The sequence below is a fragment of the Gossypium hirsutum genome, chromosome D03, assembly GCF_007990345.1.
Source record: "Gossypium hirsutum isolate 1008001.06 chromosome D03, Gossypium_hirsutum_v2.1, whole genome shotgun sequence".
Classification (NCBI taxonomy): Eukaryota; Viridiplantae; Streptophyta; class Magnoliopsida; order Malvales; family Malvaceae; genus Gossypium; species Gossypium hirsutum.
In genome coordinates this window covers 47069310-47084812 of record NC_053439.1, presented here as the reverse complement: position 1 = coordinate 47084812, position 15503 = coordinate 47069310, and the positions used below count along the sequence as shown (strand labels likewise).

At 28.2% G+C, this 15503-nt stretch overlaps 1 protein-coding gene across 1 annotated transcript; it reads right to left on the bottom strand.

Annotated features, from left to right (window-relative positions):
- Positions 1-1582: 1582 nt before the first annotated feature.
- Positions 1583-3082, bottom strand: LOC107950167 (fasciclin-like arabinogalactan protein 4). The gene has a single exon (NM_001327566.2). It carries the CDS (start codon positions 2996-2998, stop codon positions 1724-1726), a length of 1275 nt encoding a protein of 424 aa, NP_001314495.2. The 5' UTR covers positions 2999-3082; the 3' UTR covers positions 1583-1723.
- Positions 3083-15503: the final 12421 nt, after the last annotated feature.

The window sequence follows — 15503 nt, the reverse complement described above, 5'->3', positions numbered from 1 at the left end:
GCGAAGGAAGAAAACGTACAGTGCAATCTTTTTAATTTCCATTATTTTGTTTGGTGTCATTTTAGGAATACCTTTTCTTGTTCTTTCTCTCTTCATTAAATATAGCCTCATCAAACTCAACATTATATTCTAGAATTTGGATGATTAAAGGTAATGGCTTTATTAAGCTTTCCAAATTAAAAATGAATTTCTAAACTGGTGGGCTTCCATTGTTACAACATTTTGTACAACCCCACGATGAGACAAGTCTGGTCCTTTTTTTACATTTACAAATTACATGGTGGAACAGGCAACTCCATGATTATGGACCTGATCATGTCAGAGCCACGAAAAGTAGAAAGATGGAGTGGGTTAAGCTTTAAGTAGGGCTCAACTTTGCTGTCATTTTATTATTATTATTTGAATATTATATAGTTTTTATTTTATTATTAATTTTATTATTATTTTAGATATATTTATTTACTAAATTACAATTATTTTAGTATTATTTAAATATAAAAATTTTTTTAATGAGTTTTTAATTTGTTAAGAAATATTTATTTTAATATTTTTAGTGCATTTTATATATTATTTTTTAAAATTTATTTTATATAAAAATAATCTAAATTTTTTTTAATACGAGTAGGCCAGGTCTGACTCAGGTTTAATATTTTTAATCTGAATTTATTCAAAGTAAAATTTTAAATTTATTTAACTCAAATTTAAAAAATAGACCTAAAATTTTAGGTCGACCCGACTTATGATCACGTGTAGATGATGATTCCCTTCTACAGTGTCTCAAACATGGCTTTTATCATAAACTCAAACTGGCATCACAACCGTTGAAAAAGATGGGACCAAAGCAGAAGAGACCAGAACCACCCACTATCATCCTGCCTTCAGTCACCCACTATCTCTCTTAGCTTTTCGTCACAATTGCCCTTACACCTATGCAATTGCTTAAATTAATTAAAATATCTACCAACAGCCCACTCTCTCTTTCAGTGTTACTTAAATTAAATAATATTGAATTAGATTATATGATATAATTACTGTTTATTTATATGTAAATATGTATCCTATTTTAAATTTAACACGTGTTTATGTGGTCTCATGTACAATCTCACATGTAATCTTGCAGAGAATATCATGTAATCGCATTTAAAATATAATATTCCAATTTAAGCTGAAAAATTATATTTTTAGTTCATTTGAAATATTATCTAGGCTCTAATTGCATATCCAATATATAATTGAATGATTGGGCAGAAGAGTATTTTAAATATATAAAATATACAATATTTTCAGTTAAAAGTTTTTCAAAAAGAATTCCATATGATTTTCTCTTTGGAAATAAAATTTAAAAGTGTGCTAATTAAGAAAACCAATTAATTAAAAATTAAAGTATTGAAGTTTAGAGACAAAACCATGCAGCATAAGCTGGAGGAATGTTCTTCAAAATTCCATTAATTATCCAATTAATGAAAAAGAAAAACCTTTACATTTTTATACAACTACAAGATGGAAAGCAAAAATGATGAATTTTTTAATATAAATTACTATTATTATTATTATTATTAGGACATACACTGATTAAAAATATAGCAACTTTCCCTCTCAATTTTGCATAAAATAAATTAAAAAATGGCTTCTTTTGTAGCCAATAATTCAATTCATTGTGAAAAATAAACACAAAAAATAAGTAATTTGCAGTAAAAAAATAAATAAACTTCAAGGTTCAAGCTCATACCAGTAGATACAATCCTATACAACATAGAGCAACAATGCAGCTTTGCAATCGGAATCTCTCACCGTTAGATTTCATATCTTCGTGAAAACCCGACGGGGATGAAGCTGGACCGCTTAACCAAGGTGAATTCTCCGGGGACGGGGATGTTTCCGGCGGCTGAACGTTCGTCCCCACCACAGGATTCCCCGGCTTCGCCATTGCCCCGGCTGAATCTTTCCCGAAAACCTCTCTAGGCAATAAAACCTTGGAAACCCCAAAAATGGCGACGGGGTTTTGGTCGAAAACTGTTTGGGTAACCGACGCTTGAACAATCCCCGTATCGATCGCAACGGATCCGTTGACTCGAGAAATGTTGAGAGTGAAGCTGCCGGCGCCGTTATCCTCCGTCGCCAGCGTGGGTTGAACCGGGTTCACGATCGACTCGAGCGAACCCAAAGGATAATATGAATGAAGCACGTGGAATTTTAGAACCACCGATTTCTTATCCGCCGGAAGAGACTGTAATCTCACGTTTCCCGGCAGATCGCCGAAAGCGCCGTCGGTGGGGACGAAGAGTGTGATCCCGGCGCCGCCTTCGTCGGCTTCGAATTCATCGACGACACCGGAGGCGGATAACATTGCGGCGGCAACGTTGAAATTGTGGCCGTCGATTAAGGCTTTGGTAATGTTGAGGCCCAGGGGAGGGCGGGTTTCTGAAGTCATTAAATTGAAGTCATACGGAACGAGGAGGGAATCAACGGCGAGGATCGTGATGTTGTACGGCAGCGTCTTGATCACGGACAAAACGGTGGCGTTTGAAGGGGAGAAAGTGACCGGTGATTGGATCGTAATGGAGTTAGTTAACGGGTTGCGCGTGATGTTGACGGCGCCGAAGTTGGCAGGGGCCCGGCTAGTTGTTTGGAGGAGGGTGGTTACGATGACGCCGGACGGCGGGATCTGGAGGAGGTCGGTCCAGGAGAAATAATGTAGGAGGACGTGGTAGCGGAGGATGTCGCCGAGTGAGGACGGTGGGAGGCGGCGCGTGAGGTCGGAAGCAGGAGGAATGGAGAGGTAAGAGTTGGGGACGGCGAGTAAAGTGATGGGGTCTTGGCGACGCGTGAGGTCAGAGGCGACTGATGAGGAGGTGAGGAGGGAGGAGAAGGAGGTTAGGTTTTGGAAGGAGGAGAGGATGGAGGTTATGTTGAGATCAGCGGCGGTGGAGGAGGATAGGAGGAGGAAACAAAAGAATGTGAGAGGGGTAATATGGGAAATAAAGAATGAAACTGTCATGCCTTTAAGCTGGGTCTCTCTCTCTGTCTTTTGCAGAGTTTGAGAGTGAAGGAATGGATGGAGTGTGGAGAGAGGCTTTTGATTGTTTGAATGAGCGAGTGAGTGCGCGAGTACGACTGGATGGTGTGAAAATGGATGATCCGAAAGATTAAACAAAATTTATTCTTCATTAACCTATACATATGCTTCCTAAACTATACTTAATTTTATGTTTTCCTCTTTTTTCGTCATACCATATGAGAGTTCAAATGCATCTTTATTATTTTTATTATTTATATTTTTAATGATTAAATAAAATTTTTATTGTTCTAATTTAAAATTTTACAAAATTTTAATACTTGGATGACCAAAATCTTACTTTTAACCCTTATTTAATGGCTTAGTTTACCCTTAATTATAATATAATATCTTTAATGTAAGTGAAATTATAATTCTATTCCTATTAAAATTTAATTTGATGCAATTTGATCTTCTATTTTATAATATTATTAGTTAGTACATAAATATTTTAATTAAAATATTAACATGAATCTATTCCAACAATGAAAGAAATTCATGTCAATACGCCAGAGTTAGCCAAATAGTGAAATTTTTAGTATTTAATATTTTTAGAAATTGCAAAGTTATTAGTTAATACAATAATAAAATAACATATTCACATTTCAAGATTTTATAATTTATTTTTAATCTTTAAAATAATAATTTTTATTTAGTTCCTCTAGATATTATAAAATTATAAATTAATTCAATAGTAAAATTACATTTTGAATGACATTAGCATTTTAACTGAGATAATTACTGATATAATGAAAATAAATTATATAGAGAATAAACTTTAAATTTTAACATAGTAGATGGACCAAATTATAAGTTGGCCTTGAATTTATTATAAATTGTATTTTTCTTTAGTGGTAATACTTAAATGGTTAAAATATGCCTATAGTTCTTGTACTTTTTGAAAATTATAAATTTAGCCCATGTACTTGTATTTTCAGGAATCTAGTTCCTCTACTTTTCAGATTTTAAATTTCAAGTCTAACTGTTAATACTTTTAATTTTTTATTAAATTTAGGTTAATTACAACATCTTCTTTTAATTACATGATTACTAAATGAGTAGTTTTTTTTTAGTAAAAATATTTAACAGGGTTAACAATTTGATTTAAAATTTAAAATCTAAGAAGTAAAAATATTAAATTCCTAAAAGTATAAACATAGGGACTAAACTCTCAAATTTTAAAAAGCACGGAGACCATAGTCAAATTTTAACCTACTTAAATATATTCCCCTCAACTTTGATTTTAGTTTGCTTTTTCCTCACTCGCGGCATGATGTGAGTGCATAAACTTGCCGTTACCAAAAGAACAAAGTTTAGTTAAACTAATAAATGCAAAGTAAAAGATAGACTGAACAAGTTTAATGTCCTAATCAAAGGTTAATCTTTGTAATAACTTAAGACACAACGTCACGTGTAGTTCCAATATTTTTCTTTTTAATTTTCAAATTATTTTATGTTGCTATATTTTCTAACTCAATTCTAGAGTAAATATTTAATCATTTTCAATTTACCTTCTCTTATTTTTTAACTTAAAATTTAAGTTTAATTGTTAATATTGTTAATTTTTTAAATTTTCTAAGTCTTCAAATTAATTTTAGTTAAAAATTCAATATTCCATCTTGTAAATCTATTTATATTACACTGTTTTTAAAAATTAAATAAAAAATATTATAAATTTTAAATAAACATTGAAAATTGGAATGATATATATAATAATGGCCTAAACTATTGAGAGAGTTGGTATTTGAAGAAATATGGGTCCTCCCCAACATATCCACATGCAAATATCACATAAAATATATTTTTTATTTTTTATTTTTAAACGTAGGAGCTATTATCTTATAATAATGCCAATCATCTCCATCACTGCCAGCTGAAAAGTTAGGGTTCTTTTTAGTGAATGAAGAAGTAATTTATTGATGTTAATTATTTAAGCATAATATAATATATATTTTATGATTGTTTAAATTTGATTTGGTTTAGAATATGAATTTAAAATTTGTTTAAATTCGTTGATATTTATAAATGATTAAATTACTCATATTATTTTTTTATTTTTAAAAATATTTATATTAATTTAATTTAATTTAATATTTAATAATTTTATATATTTCTCTATAACTAAAAATTTTTATATTAATTTTTTTAATGTTTAGATTATAATATTATATAATATATATTATTATATATTTCATTTTTATGTGTTATAAAATATAAAATATATATATAATATATTACAAATTTAAAACAGGCACAATGATTTTTTTTTTTTTGCTCTCTAACTTTACAATAAAAAGTTATTTTAATTTTTCACTTTTTTTAGCCTTTAAACTTGTATTGTTTATCAAATCACCCCAAAATAGATAAAAAAAATTAAAGTTTGTTAACTTAATTTGTTGATGTGGCATACACATTGATTGCCACATGTATGCCACGTTAGCAATTACTTAATTTTAAAAAAATTATAATTTTTTAAATAATTTTAATGATTTTTAATGTTTAAAAATAGTTTTATAATTTTATTTGGAATTCTTCAAATTTTTAAAAAATAATTAATTGTTAACATGGATGGCATACACATGGCAATCCACATGTATGTCACTTTAGCAAAGTTAACAAACACTAATTTTTTCATCTATTTTAAGGTGATTTGACAAAAATATAAGTTCAAAGGTTGAAAGAGGCGAAAAAATAAATAGAAGACTAAAATGACTTTTTATTTGTAAAGTAGGAGGGCAAGAAAAATCATTATATCTTTAGAAGATAGGCAAAGTCGGGCTCTAATCTTAATTGTTCAAGTTCGAGCTCAATCCAATAATCCATATTTTAAATAAACTTAATTTTTTAAAATTTATTTTTTCAACATTATTATTTTTACCCAAACCATTTTAATAGTTGAATTATGCTGTTTTTGTAAAGGGAATGGTACAATGGGAAACAAGATAAACATAATTTGATTGGGCTTTATATTATCCAACATAACTTTTAAGATCGGCCCATTTTGCTAATATATAATCAAAGTTAGACCCATCAATTTTTACCTGAATCTCTTTTTTAATTTCACTAATACAAAACAATATAATTACAAGTATAAGATAAAAGTATAAATAGCAAGTACAAATATAAATATATATTTAGCATATAAAATTAACCAATACAATCCACAACGTGTAAAGAGCCGGATAAAGCCCGACAAAATCTTTATAAGATTGAGTACAAATTGCAAGTATAAGTATAAATATATGTTTGGCTAACTACAATGATATGTAAAATCAATTAATACAACACACAATGGACAAAGAATCAGGCAAAATCCAAAAAGAAACCAGACAAAACCCACACAAGGCTTATGCACATGGTACAAATTGCAAGATAGAGTACAAATTGTAAGTATAAGTGTAAATATATTTTTGGCTAACTACAATGATATGTAAAATCAATTAATACAACACACAATGGACAAAGAACCAGACAAAACCCCAAAAGACTTAGAATAACTTGACAGGATCATAGTGACAACTTGTAACACCCTTAACTCAAATCCGTCGCCGGAACAGGGTTATGGAGCATTACCGAAGTTTACAAATTAATTATCAGACATTTCATTTCATCTAGAATTCATATTTGAAACCAATCAAAATTAAAACATTAATGAGCCAATGTTGACCAAATTAACTTATACATGCCATTATAACCAGAATCAAATCATCCAAAATTACCGATAGAACTAATGGATAATGTGATATATCTCCGACAAGCTTCTAACCCAATCGAGCTTCCGATAATCTGTAGGGTAAATAAAAACAAATACATAAGCAATAAATACTTGGTAAGCTCGTGTAGTCTTTAATCATATTAGTTCATTTAAAATATGAAATCTATACATATCAAGGATAACCCAATATTTATACCACAATACTCATGAAGCTATATTCATCAACTCACAAGGTGAATAAATCCACAGTATCACTTAAACATATTATCCCAAGCTTAGTAGGATTTTATATAATTTTAACTCTTCATAATTTCTTTATTTTCATTTGTATTTCTTTACTTTCCATGCTTATTCCATATGCATGTCACACAAGTCATAAACATATCATTCAACCATGGTCACAAGCTAATGCATTTAACCAAAGTCTTTCCCGAACTGATCACATGATAAGTCATTTCATAAGAAATTGTTTAATTTAAACCTTACCACTTTTTCATGAGCACTACCATAATTTCACTTAAATACTTACCAATTCAATGCATCATATAAATAATCATATTACCATTCAACCAATAGCTTGGCACTTGCCTAAGCATCAAACAACAACACTAGTTAGCATACTTGCACATATTACATAAAATTTCAACTTTGATAAACTTATTTTCTTGACATGTCACACTTGAGTTATTTACTTATTATCTCCACTTACATAATTTCCATATATCAACATGTAACACCCCTTACCCGAGACCGTTGCCGGAGCCGAGCAAGAGGCATTACTTATCTTATCTTACTAATTCGAAGCATAAAAACTTGTTTTGAAAATTAATTTCACTATTTACAGCAATCTGTTCAATCGTGCAATAGTTACTAAATTAATTATAACTCGAGCTAAGGAACTTGAAATTTAACTCCGTAAATTTTATCTGAAACTAGACTCATATATCTTCCTACCATAAAATTTTTAGAATTTTTGGCTTATCCAATTAGTACAGTTTATTAGTTAAAGTCTCCTCTGTTTCACCAATCGACTGCCCTGACCTCTTGTCACTAAAAATAAAATTTCTCATTGTGGGATTTTCATATAGTGCTACCGCTTATTTCTACAGAAAATAGACTCAATAAGGATTCTATACATATAAAATAAAACTCATAACTATTTTTGTACCATTTTTAGTGATTTTATAAACTTAGAAGAGGGGACTCCAAAAATAGTTCTGATCCTCTCTCACTAAAATTCACATACCTTAAAATATAAAATTCATTTTACTACACCGTTATTTTTCCATGAAAACAGACTTAATAAGCTTTCAATCTATATATCATTCACCTTCTAACTCATTATATACTATCCTAGGTGATTTTTCAAAGTCACGTCACTGTGCAGCCTGAATTCTATTTCTTTGCAAAATTTTACCCCTATCATGATTTCCATGCATAATTTATCACTTAGACTCTTATAACGACAAACACCTTCATACTTAACCATTTTAATAACCATTCATCATCAAATACTTACACCTCATTCTTTATCAAAATCATAATTACAAACATGCCAAATAACGAAGTCCCTATACATGCCATAACTCAAACGTGTTTCATCATAAAATACCGAGCAATTGTTCTTGATAGTGTAGACGATCTCCGACTTCTTTTAGGATCCTTGAAGCAGCTTTGCAATACTATAAGAGAAAGAAAAAAAATAAAAGAAGTAAGCATTAAGCTTAGTAAGTTTACTAGCAAATAAATAACAACATTAAACACAAATAATTAAACTCAAGTGTCTATATCTCTAGTTTACTCTTTAGTTAATCCCATTCTAGTTCTCTTGCTTGTTTACTTAGTTAACTCGTGATCATAACTTACTCTTCCCTTGCTGAAATGTTGAGTATCATTTGATAATATAATAAATTCTTAACTCTTATAACTTACCTGAGCTTGTCATTTATGCTCATAACTGAACTTTCATGAACATGATTCGTTTACTAGCCCGTTGAGCTACATTGGAATAATAAGGATACTCGGGTCTCTCTGATAATAACATGCCAAAGCCATGTCCCAGGCATGATCTTACATGGGATGTTCTCATGTCGGTGCCCATGTCATGTCCCAGACATGGTCTTACGAGGGACCTCTCATCTCGGTGCCAACGCCATGTCCCAAACATGGTCTTACATGGGACCTCTCATCTCGGTGCCAATGCCATGTCCCAGACATGGTCTTACATGGGACCTCTTTACCCAAATGTCATGACATTCGTATCCAATACCATCCTTATGTATCAACGGGACTTTTTAATTTTAATTCTCTATCATTTCATGCTTGGATCATCATCAAGTAAATTCATGAAATAAATTCATAGTTTTTGGAAAATAAAAACATTAATAATAAAATATTGAAATATTACATTTATTTACCGTAAACTTACCTCAGTACCGAATATAGCCCAATTCACCAACTTAGTCTTCAACTTTATTCTTTCCTTTGTCTAACCTCGAGTTTCGTTCTTCTTGATCTGAAATAGAAAATTTAACTTATTTAATACTCACATTCATCAAAACAGCCCTCGACTCTAACTTTTTCAAAATTACAATTTTGCCCCTAAACTTTTGCATAATTACATTTTCCCCAAGGCCCTAAAATTAAACTTCGTCTCATATTATTATGTTTTATGACATGCTGGACATTTTTCTCTTCTATGACAACATCAAATTCTCACTCTAACACTTACTTATGTACATTAGAGATTTTTACCGATTATGTCAACTTACTCGTTTTTGCTTAAAATCGGCTAACAAAAGTTGTTTAACATAATTTATAACTTCATATTATATCATAAAACATCAAAATAAACACTTTTCACCTATGAGTATTTTTCTAAATATAAACCCTAGGTTAAATTATTGCTAGAATAAGCTAAATTAAGCTATCGGGACTCCAAAAACGTAAAGAACATTAAAAACGGGGCTTGGGATCACTTACTATGGAGCTTGGAAGCTTGAAAACCCTAACTATGGCTTCCCCCTTGCTGATTTCGTCCAAATGAAGAAGATGAGCATAATTTTCCATCTTTTTCCCTTTTAATTCATTTTAATTACTAGATTACCAAATTGCCCCTAACTTAAAAATTTCCTATTTCACTTATCTCATGTCCATTTTTGTCTAACAAATTAACCAATGGTCTAATTACCATATAAATACCTCCAATTTAAAGTTTCATAACAATTGGACACCTCTAACATGTAGAACTCAACTTTTGCACTTTTTACAATTTAGTTCTTTTGACTAAATTGAGTGCCCAAACATCAAAATATTCGAACGAAATTTTCATGAATCATTTTGTGAAATCTTAGAACATAAAAATATAAGAAAAATAAAATTTTCCTCATCGGATTTGTGGTCCCGAAACCATTGTTCCGATAATCTTAAATTTGGGTCATTACACAACATATCAAGATATTGATTTAAATACATATCATAATACATATCATTCTCTTACCATTTCTTCATATTCATATATATATATATCATTCAAGATAACTCCCGATATTTTACCTTTTGAAGAACGACTTACGAATATAAGCACATCGTTTTCAGACGCCCAAAGGCTGAACAGAAGCTCATAAGAGCTAAACAGATAGTAAACACGAAAGTCCGCAACAAATGCTGAACCTCAATTTACTTGGGTAATTTGCCGTCAATTCATCATTTACATTCGTAGTGTCATAACCAAATTATGGTCTTATCATCAGAATGTCATAACCTAGCTATGGTCTTACATATAAACATTGCCATGGTCCAACCATGGTCTTACGTTCATAGTGCCATAACCCAGTTATCGTCTTATCCGTCAATTCATCCTTTGCCACAGAACGATTGTACTCAATCCTCGTTCAATCCAAACTGAGTATTAAATTCGATAATATATTTCAAATAATAATTCAATTCCAACAATAAAACACATATTTATATAATATTCATCACCAAATAACATTTAATTTAATCAAAATTATATAGAATATAGTTCATATGAACTTACCAGGCTAAATTGCAGGAATACCAATATACAGGGGTATTTTGGTAATTTTTCATTTCCCTAGATTTTTCACCCGATCTTGATCTAAATTAATATTTCATTAAATTTATTAATTTAAACAATAAAACAATTCATTTCATGCAATTTAGTCATTTTGAAATTTTTACAAATTTGCCCCTAAAATTTTACTTTTATTCAATTTAGTCCCTGAGTCCAAATCATGCAAATTAACCATTTTTAATTCAAACTCATGCTAGCAAAATATTCATATATTTTCCCCCTTCTCTCCATTCCACATCCTTAATGTATATAACATGCATATGTGTAATATTATCTATAATTCTACTATTTACTTATGTTTATATCAAAGCTGTCCACACGAGTCATAGTCAATAAATTATTTATATCTTGAGCTACGGAACTCTGAATTAAGATCCGCTAAATTTCTCTGAAACTAGACCCACATATCTTCTTACCATAAAATTTTTAGAATTTATGGTTTAGCCAATAAGTACAGTTTATTCTTTAAAATCATCCATGTTCTGCTATCTGATAGTTTCAACCCTTTTTCACTAAAAATTAATTATCTCCTCGTACGAGATTCGGATGATGTTCTCGTTTGTTTTTATTAAAAATAGACTCATTAATAATTTTAAACACATAAAATATAACCCATAATTATTTTTATACAATGTTTAATGATTTTCCAAATTCAGAATAGGAGATTCCAAAATCACTCTGACATTTTCTCATAAAAATTCAAATATCTCATAATATGAAATTCTCTTGCTTACACCATTTCTTCTATGTAAAACTAGACACAATAAGCTTTAATTTTATATCTTATTCAACCTCTAATTCAATTTCTACAATTTTTGGTGAATTTTCAAAGTCAGACTATTGCTTCTGTCCAAAACTGTTTTAGTGTAAAATGTTGATAACCAAATTTATAACACCCTCCTTTCCTTTCTCTACAATATTTCTCATCACTTCCTCTTATTTCCCTTCACTAACATATCAAGAACATAGAACCTTATATAAATAAACTCTACTTTAACATAAATTTCATACTTTTTCAATAATATCAAACTAAAAAATATATTGAAATCTTGATGTTCTTACATTGTCCTATTGATTTCAATCTTTAACTTGATTTTCTCTCTCCTCCAGCTTATATTTCGTGAATCTAACTTGATATTCTAGCTCCCCATTGTCTCCTTATCAATTTTCTCTCTTGATGGTTATGGAAAATTTTTTTGATTTCTAAGTGAAAATGGTGAATTTTTGGTGAAATGACCAAATTGTAAAGAAAATAAATTTTCTTTCTTTCTTTTTCTTCTCAAGTTGGAGGCATGAAAAGATAAAAAAATTCTCTTCATCTTTCCTCCCTTTTATATTAATCATTTAATAATAAAATAATACTAAAAATCTTAATAAAAGATTACTCAAATAACATTTATCTAATTAATTAATTAAAATATCACCAACGTCATCATTAGCTTCTAGAGTTCTCTCTTTCTAATTGACTATTTTGCCCTTTATGATCTTTTACAATTCCATCCTTGAGTCATTACTTAATTTGGTAAAATTGTGATTTATCCATTTTTTCTTAGTTTCTAGATCATTCCACCCTTAAAATATTTGCACTATTGGTCCTTCAACTTTTTCATATTTATATTTTAACCCTCAAATTTTGAGTATTTACTCTTGGGCAACAAAAGTTTTCTCACTTTTGCTATTTAATCCTCTATTGCATTAATATGTCATAATATACTTCCCAATGTTTGACATAACTCAAAATTTCTCTTATTGTTACTTTATTTCCTTATTTTACTATATCAAGGATACTATCTTACTGTAATAATTTTCAAGATATTACACAGCTAATCTAAATACAAAGTGTTAATATGAAATAGCTTGAACTTGAATTGATAAAAATCTGAAATAACCAAAAAAAATTAATCCAACTGTATCAAAATTAACTTGGCCCAAAATCAATGGTGAAATTAATAGATATAATCTCAAATATTGACCGTATATCAATTCTATATCCATTCCTCGTGGTGCTTCATATCTATATAAACTATATATATATATATATATGTAATGGCCTTACTCAATTCACACGTGTTTCATCTAGTTGTTTGTTTGATAGGTTTTTTTTTTAACATGAGCTAATCGGACGTCAATTTGATTAAGAAAATTACAGAAATATCTTTTCCTATTTGAATTAAAGTATATTATCTAAGGGTACTTTAATTAGGAAAATTAAAGAAATGCCGTTTTGTAATTAAACTAAGTTATATTATCTAATGGTACTTTAGTCTTTTTTATTTTAACAAAAAACCAACAAAAATACACATATAATAGAATTTGAACCCGCATCAATTGAATTAGTAAAATCTTAAATTTACCATTCAACTAAAGGTTCATTTTAACTTTTTTTGTTCTAAATTTTTATTTTAATATACACAATTTATTACTTCCATAAGTTATATGTTAGTTGTGTATATTAAATTTGTGTTGTAAATACGTGATTTCCACACACACACGTGTGATAGAATTTATAATTTTTATTTAATATTTTTATTTTTATAATTTCATTGATTAAGTTGATGTATATTTAACTCACGATATCAAATTGATCATTATAATAAATTATTTCAATATTATTTTAAATTACAATATTTTAAATAAATAAATTTAGAGTTATTCAAATTGTTACAATAATAAAATAAAATAAAAAAGAAATAAAAATTCACTTAGATAAATATACATATCATTAAAGATATATGCTATTATACATAAAAGGAAGTCCTAAGACCTTCCTTCTTTTAACACATGTGAATGGTCTTTCTTTTTTTTAATATAACAGTTAATTTTCAATTTTAATCTTTTTATTATTTTAAATTATATAAAAATATTAAATTTTAATTTCGATCAGTATATTATATTTAAATTTGACATTTAATTTTTATACTTTATGACTTCACATGGTCTTTTTTTTAAAATAATAGTTAATTTTCAATTCTAATTCTTCTATTATATTAGATTATATAAAATGGTCAAATTTTAATTTATTGCATTTAAATTTGACTTTTAATCTTTATACTCTCTTTTTTGACAGAATTTAATACATCAATATTTATTATATCATTAGTTAATTTAAATACTTTGTTGTAATTAAAATATTGACGTAAATTTTAAAAATTATTAAAACCATCGAAATTCTCTAAGCCTTCTTTGACACGAGTCATGAATTTTTTTTCTTTTCTTTTTACCTTATTAACATAATTATTAAATTTCAATTCTGATTCCTTTATTGTTTTAGATTATATACAAAAGGTTGAATTTCAATTTCGATCTCTAAACTACACGTAATTTTAAGATTTAATCACTATACTTTTATATTTGACATAAATTGACACCTCAACATGTATAATGTCATTAGATAATCTATGTACTTTATTTAGATTAAAATGTTTACATGAATTTTATGAATTTTTATCACTGTTGAAATTTTTTATTAAATTAAATGATTCATTGCAATATTATTTTCTTATCACATGGTTATCAAGTGAATTATATTTTTTTTAAAAAATAAAATATCACTATAACGAATTTAGCAAAAAAATTTTAACCATAACAATTGGACCTAAATTTTTAATTTTGATTAAAGATATTTGTTTCATTATGATTAAGTTTTTTTTTCTTTAATACATTATTAAATTCTTCGTTTGGTTGTTCAATAATTATTTTTGTTATTTTTTAAATTCTTTTAAATATTTATAATTATTCTATGTGGCACATATAACTGAGCATTTGTTCTAAGTAATTCAATTATTTTTCAAAATATATTTATAATTTAATTGATAGGAGTATAAAACATTTAAGGCTAATTTTTGAGTATATGCTAAAAAGAAAAAAGAAAATTTGAGAAATTGTGCTAATTTAATCATTGTTTTTGGAGAGAGAAAGGAAAATGCGCCTTATAAAGTGTGTTTTTATTGTGGTGTCAGTGAAAACGCATCCTAAAGGGTGCACTTTTAGTCACGTTAGTTGAAAACGCGTCTTACTAGACACGTTTTCACTAAAAATTAACAAATTAACTCTTTTAGTCATATAGTTAAATGTTAGTGGTATTGTCCTTAAGTCTCGGGTTCAATTCCCTCCTACTCACATTTATATTTTTAATTTCATGTTCTTTTTAAGCTTCTTTTTTTTTTTAATTTTTAATTAATATTTTTAACACATTAGCTCTAGATGGTTAAATAATTGTGATTTCATTCTTGAGTCTTAAGTTTGATTCCTTTTATAAGCATTTTAATATGTATTTTTTTATTTCATCTTGTTTAAAGTTTTTATTATTATTTTTAATTAATGTTTATAGTTAATAAATATATTATTTTCAAGTTTTTTATTTTTAATTCATCTCTCTTTTATTTATAAAATCAAGTAGTAAATATATAATTTTTTTTCAAAAATTAACTAATTCTTTATATATTTTTTTATTTATATATAATATTTATTTTCTCCACCTATATTGTGGGGTATGTTGATTTCTAATATTATAAAATCAAATAATTATTTCAAATATCATTATTTTTTCATCTACATTGTGGGTATGATATTTCAAATACACTTACAAAAACATATAATATGTCAATTTACTACACTCATGATATAGATTGGAAGAT

Coding starts and splice junctions, on each gene's coding strand:
- LOC107950167 (NM_001327566.2), bottom strand. CDS start 2,998: ATGACAGTTTCATTCTTTATTTCCCATATTACCCCTCTCACATTCTTT.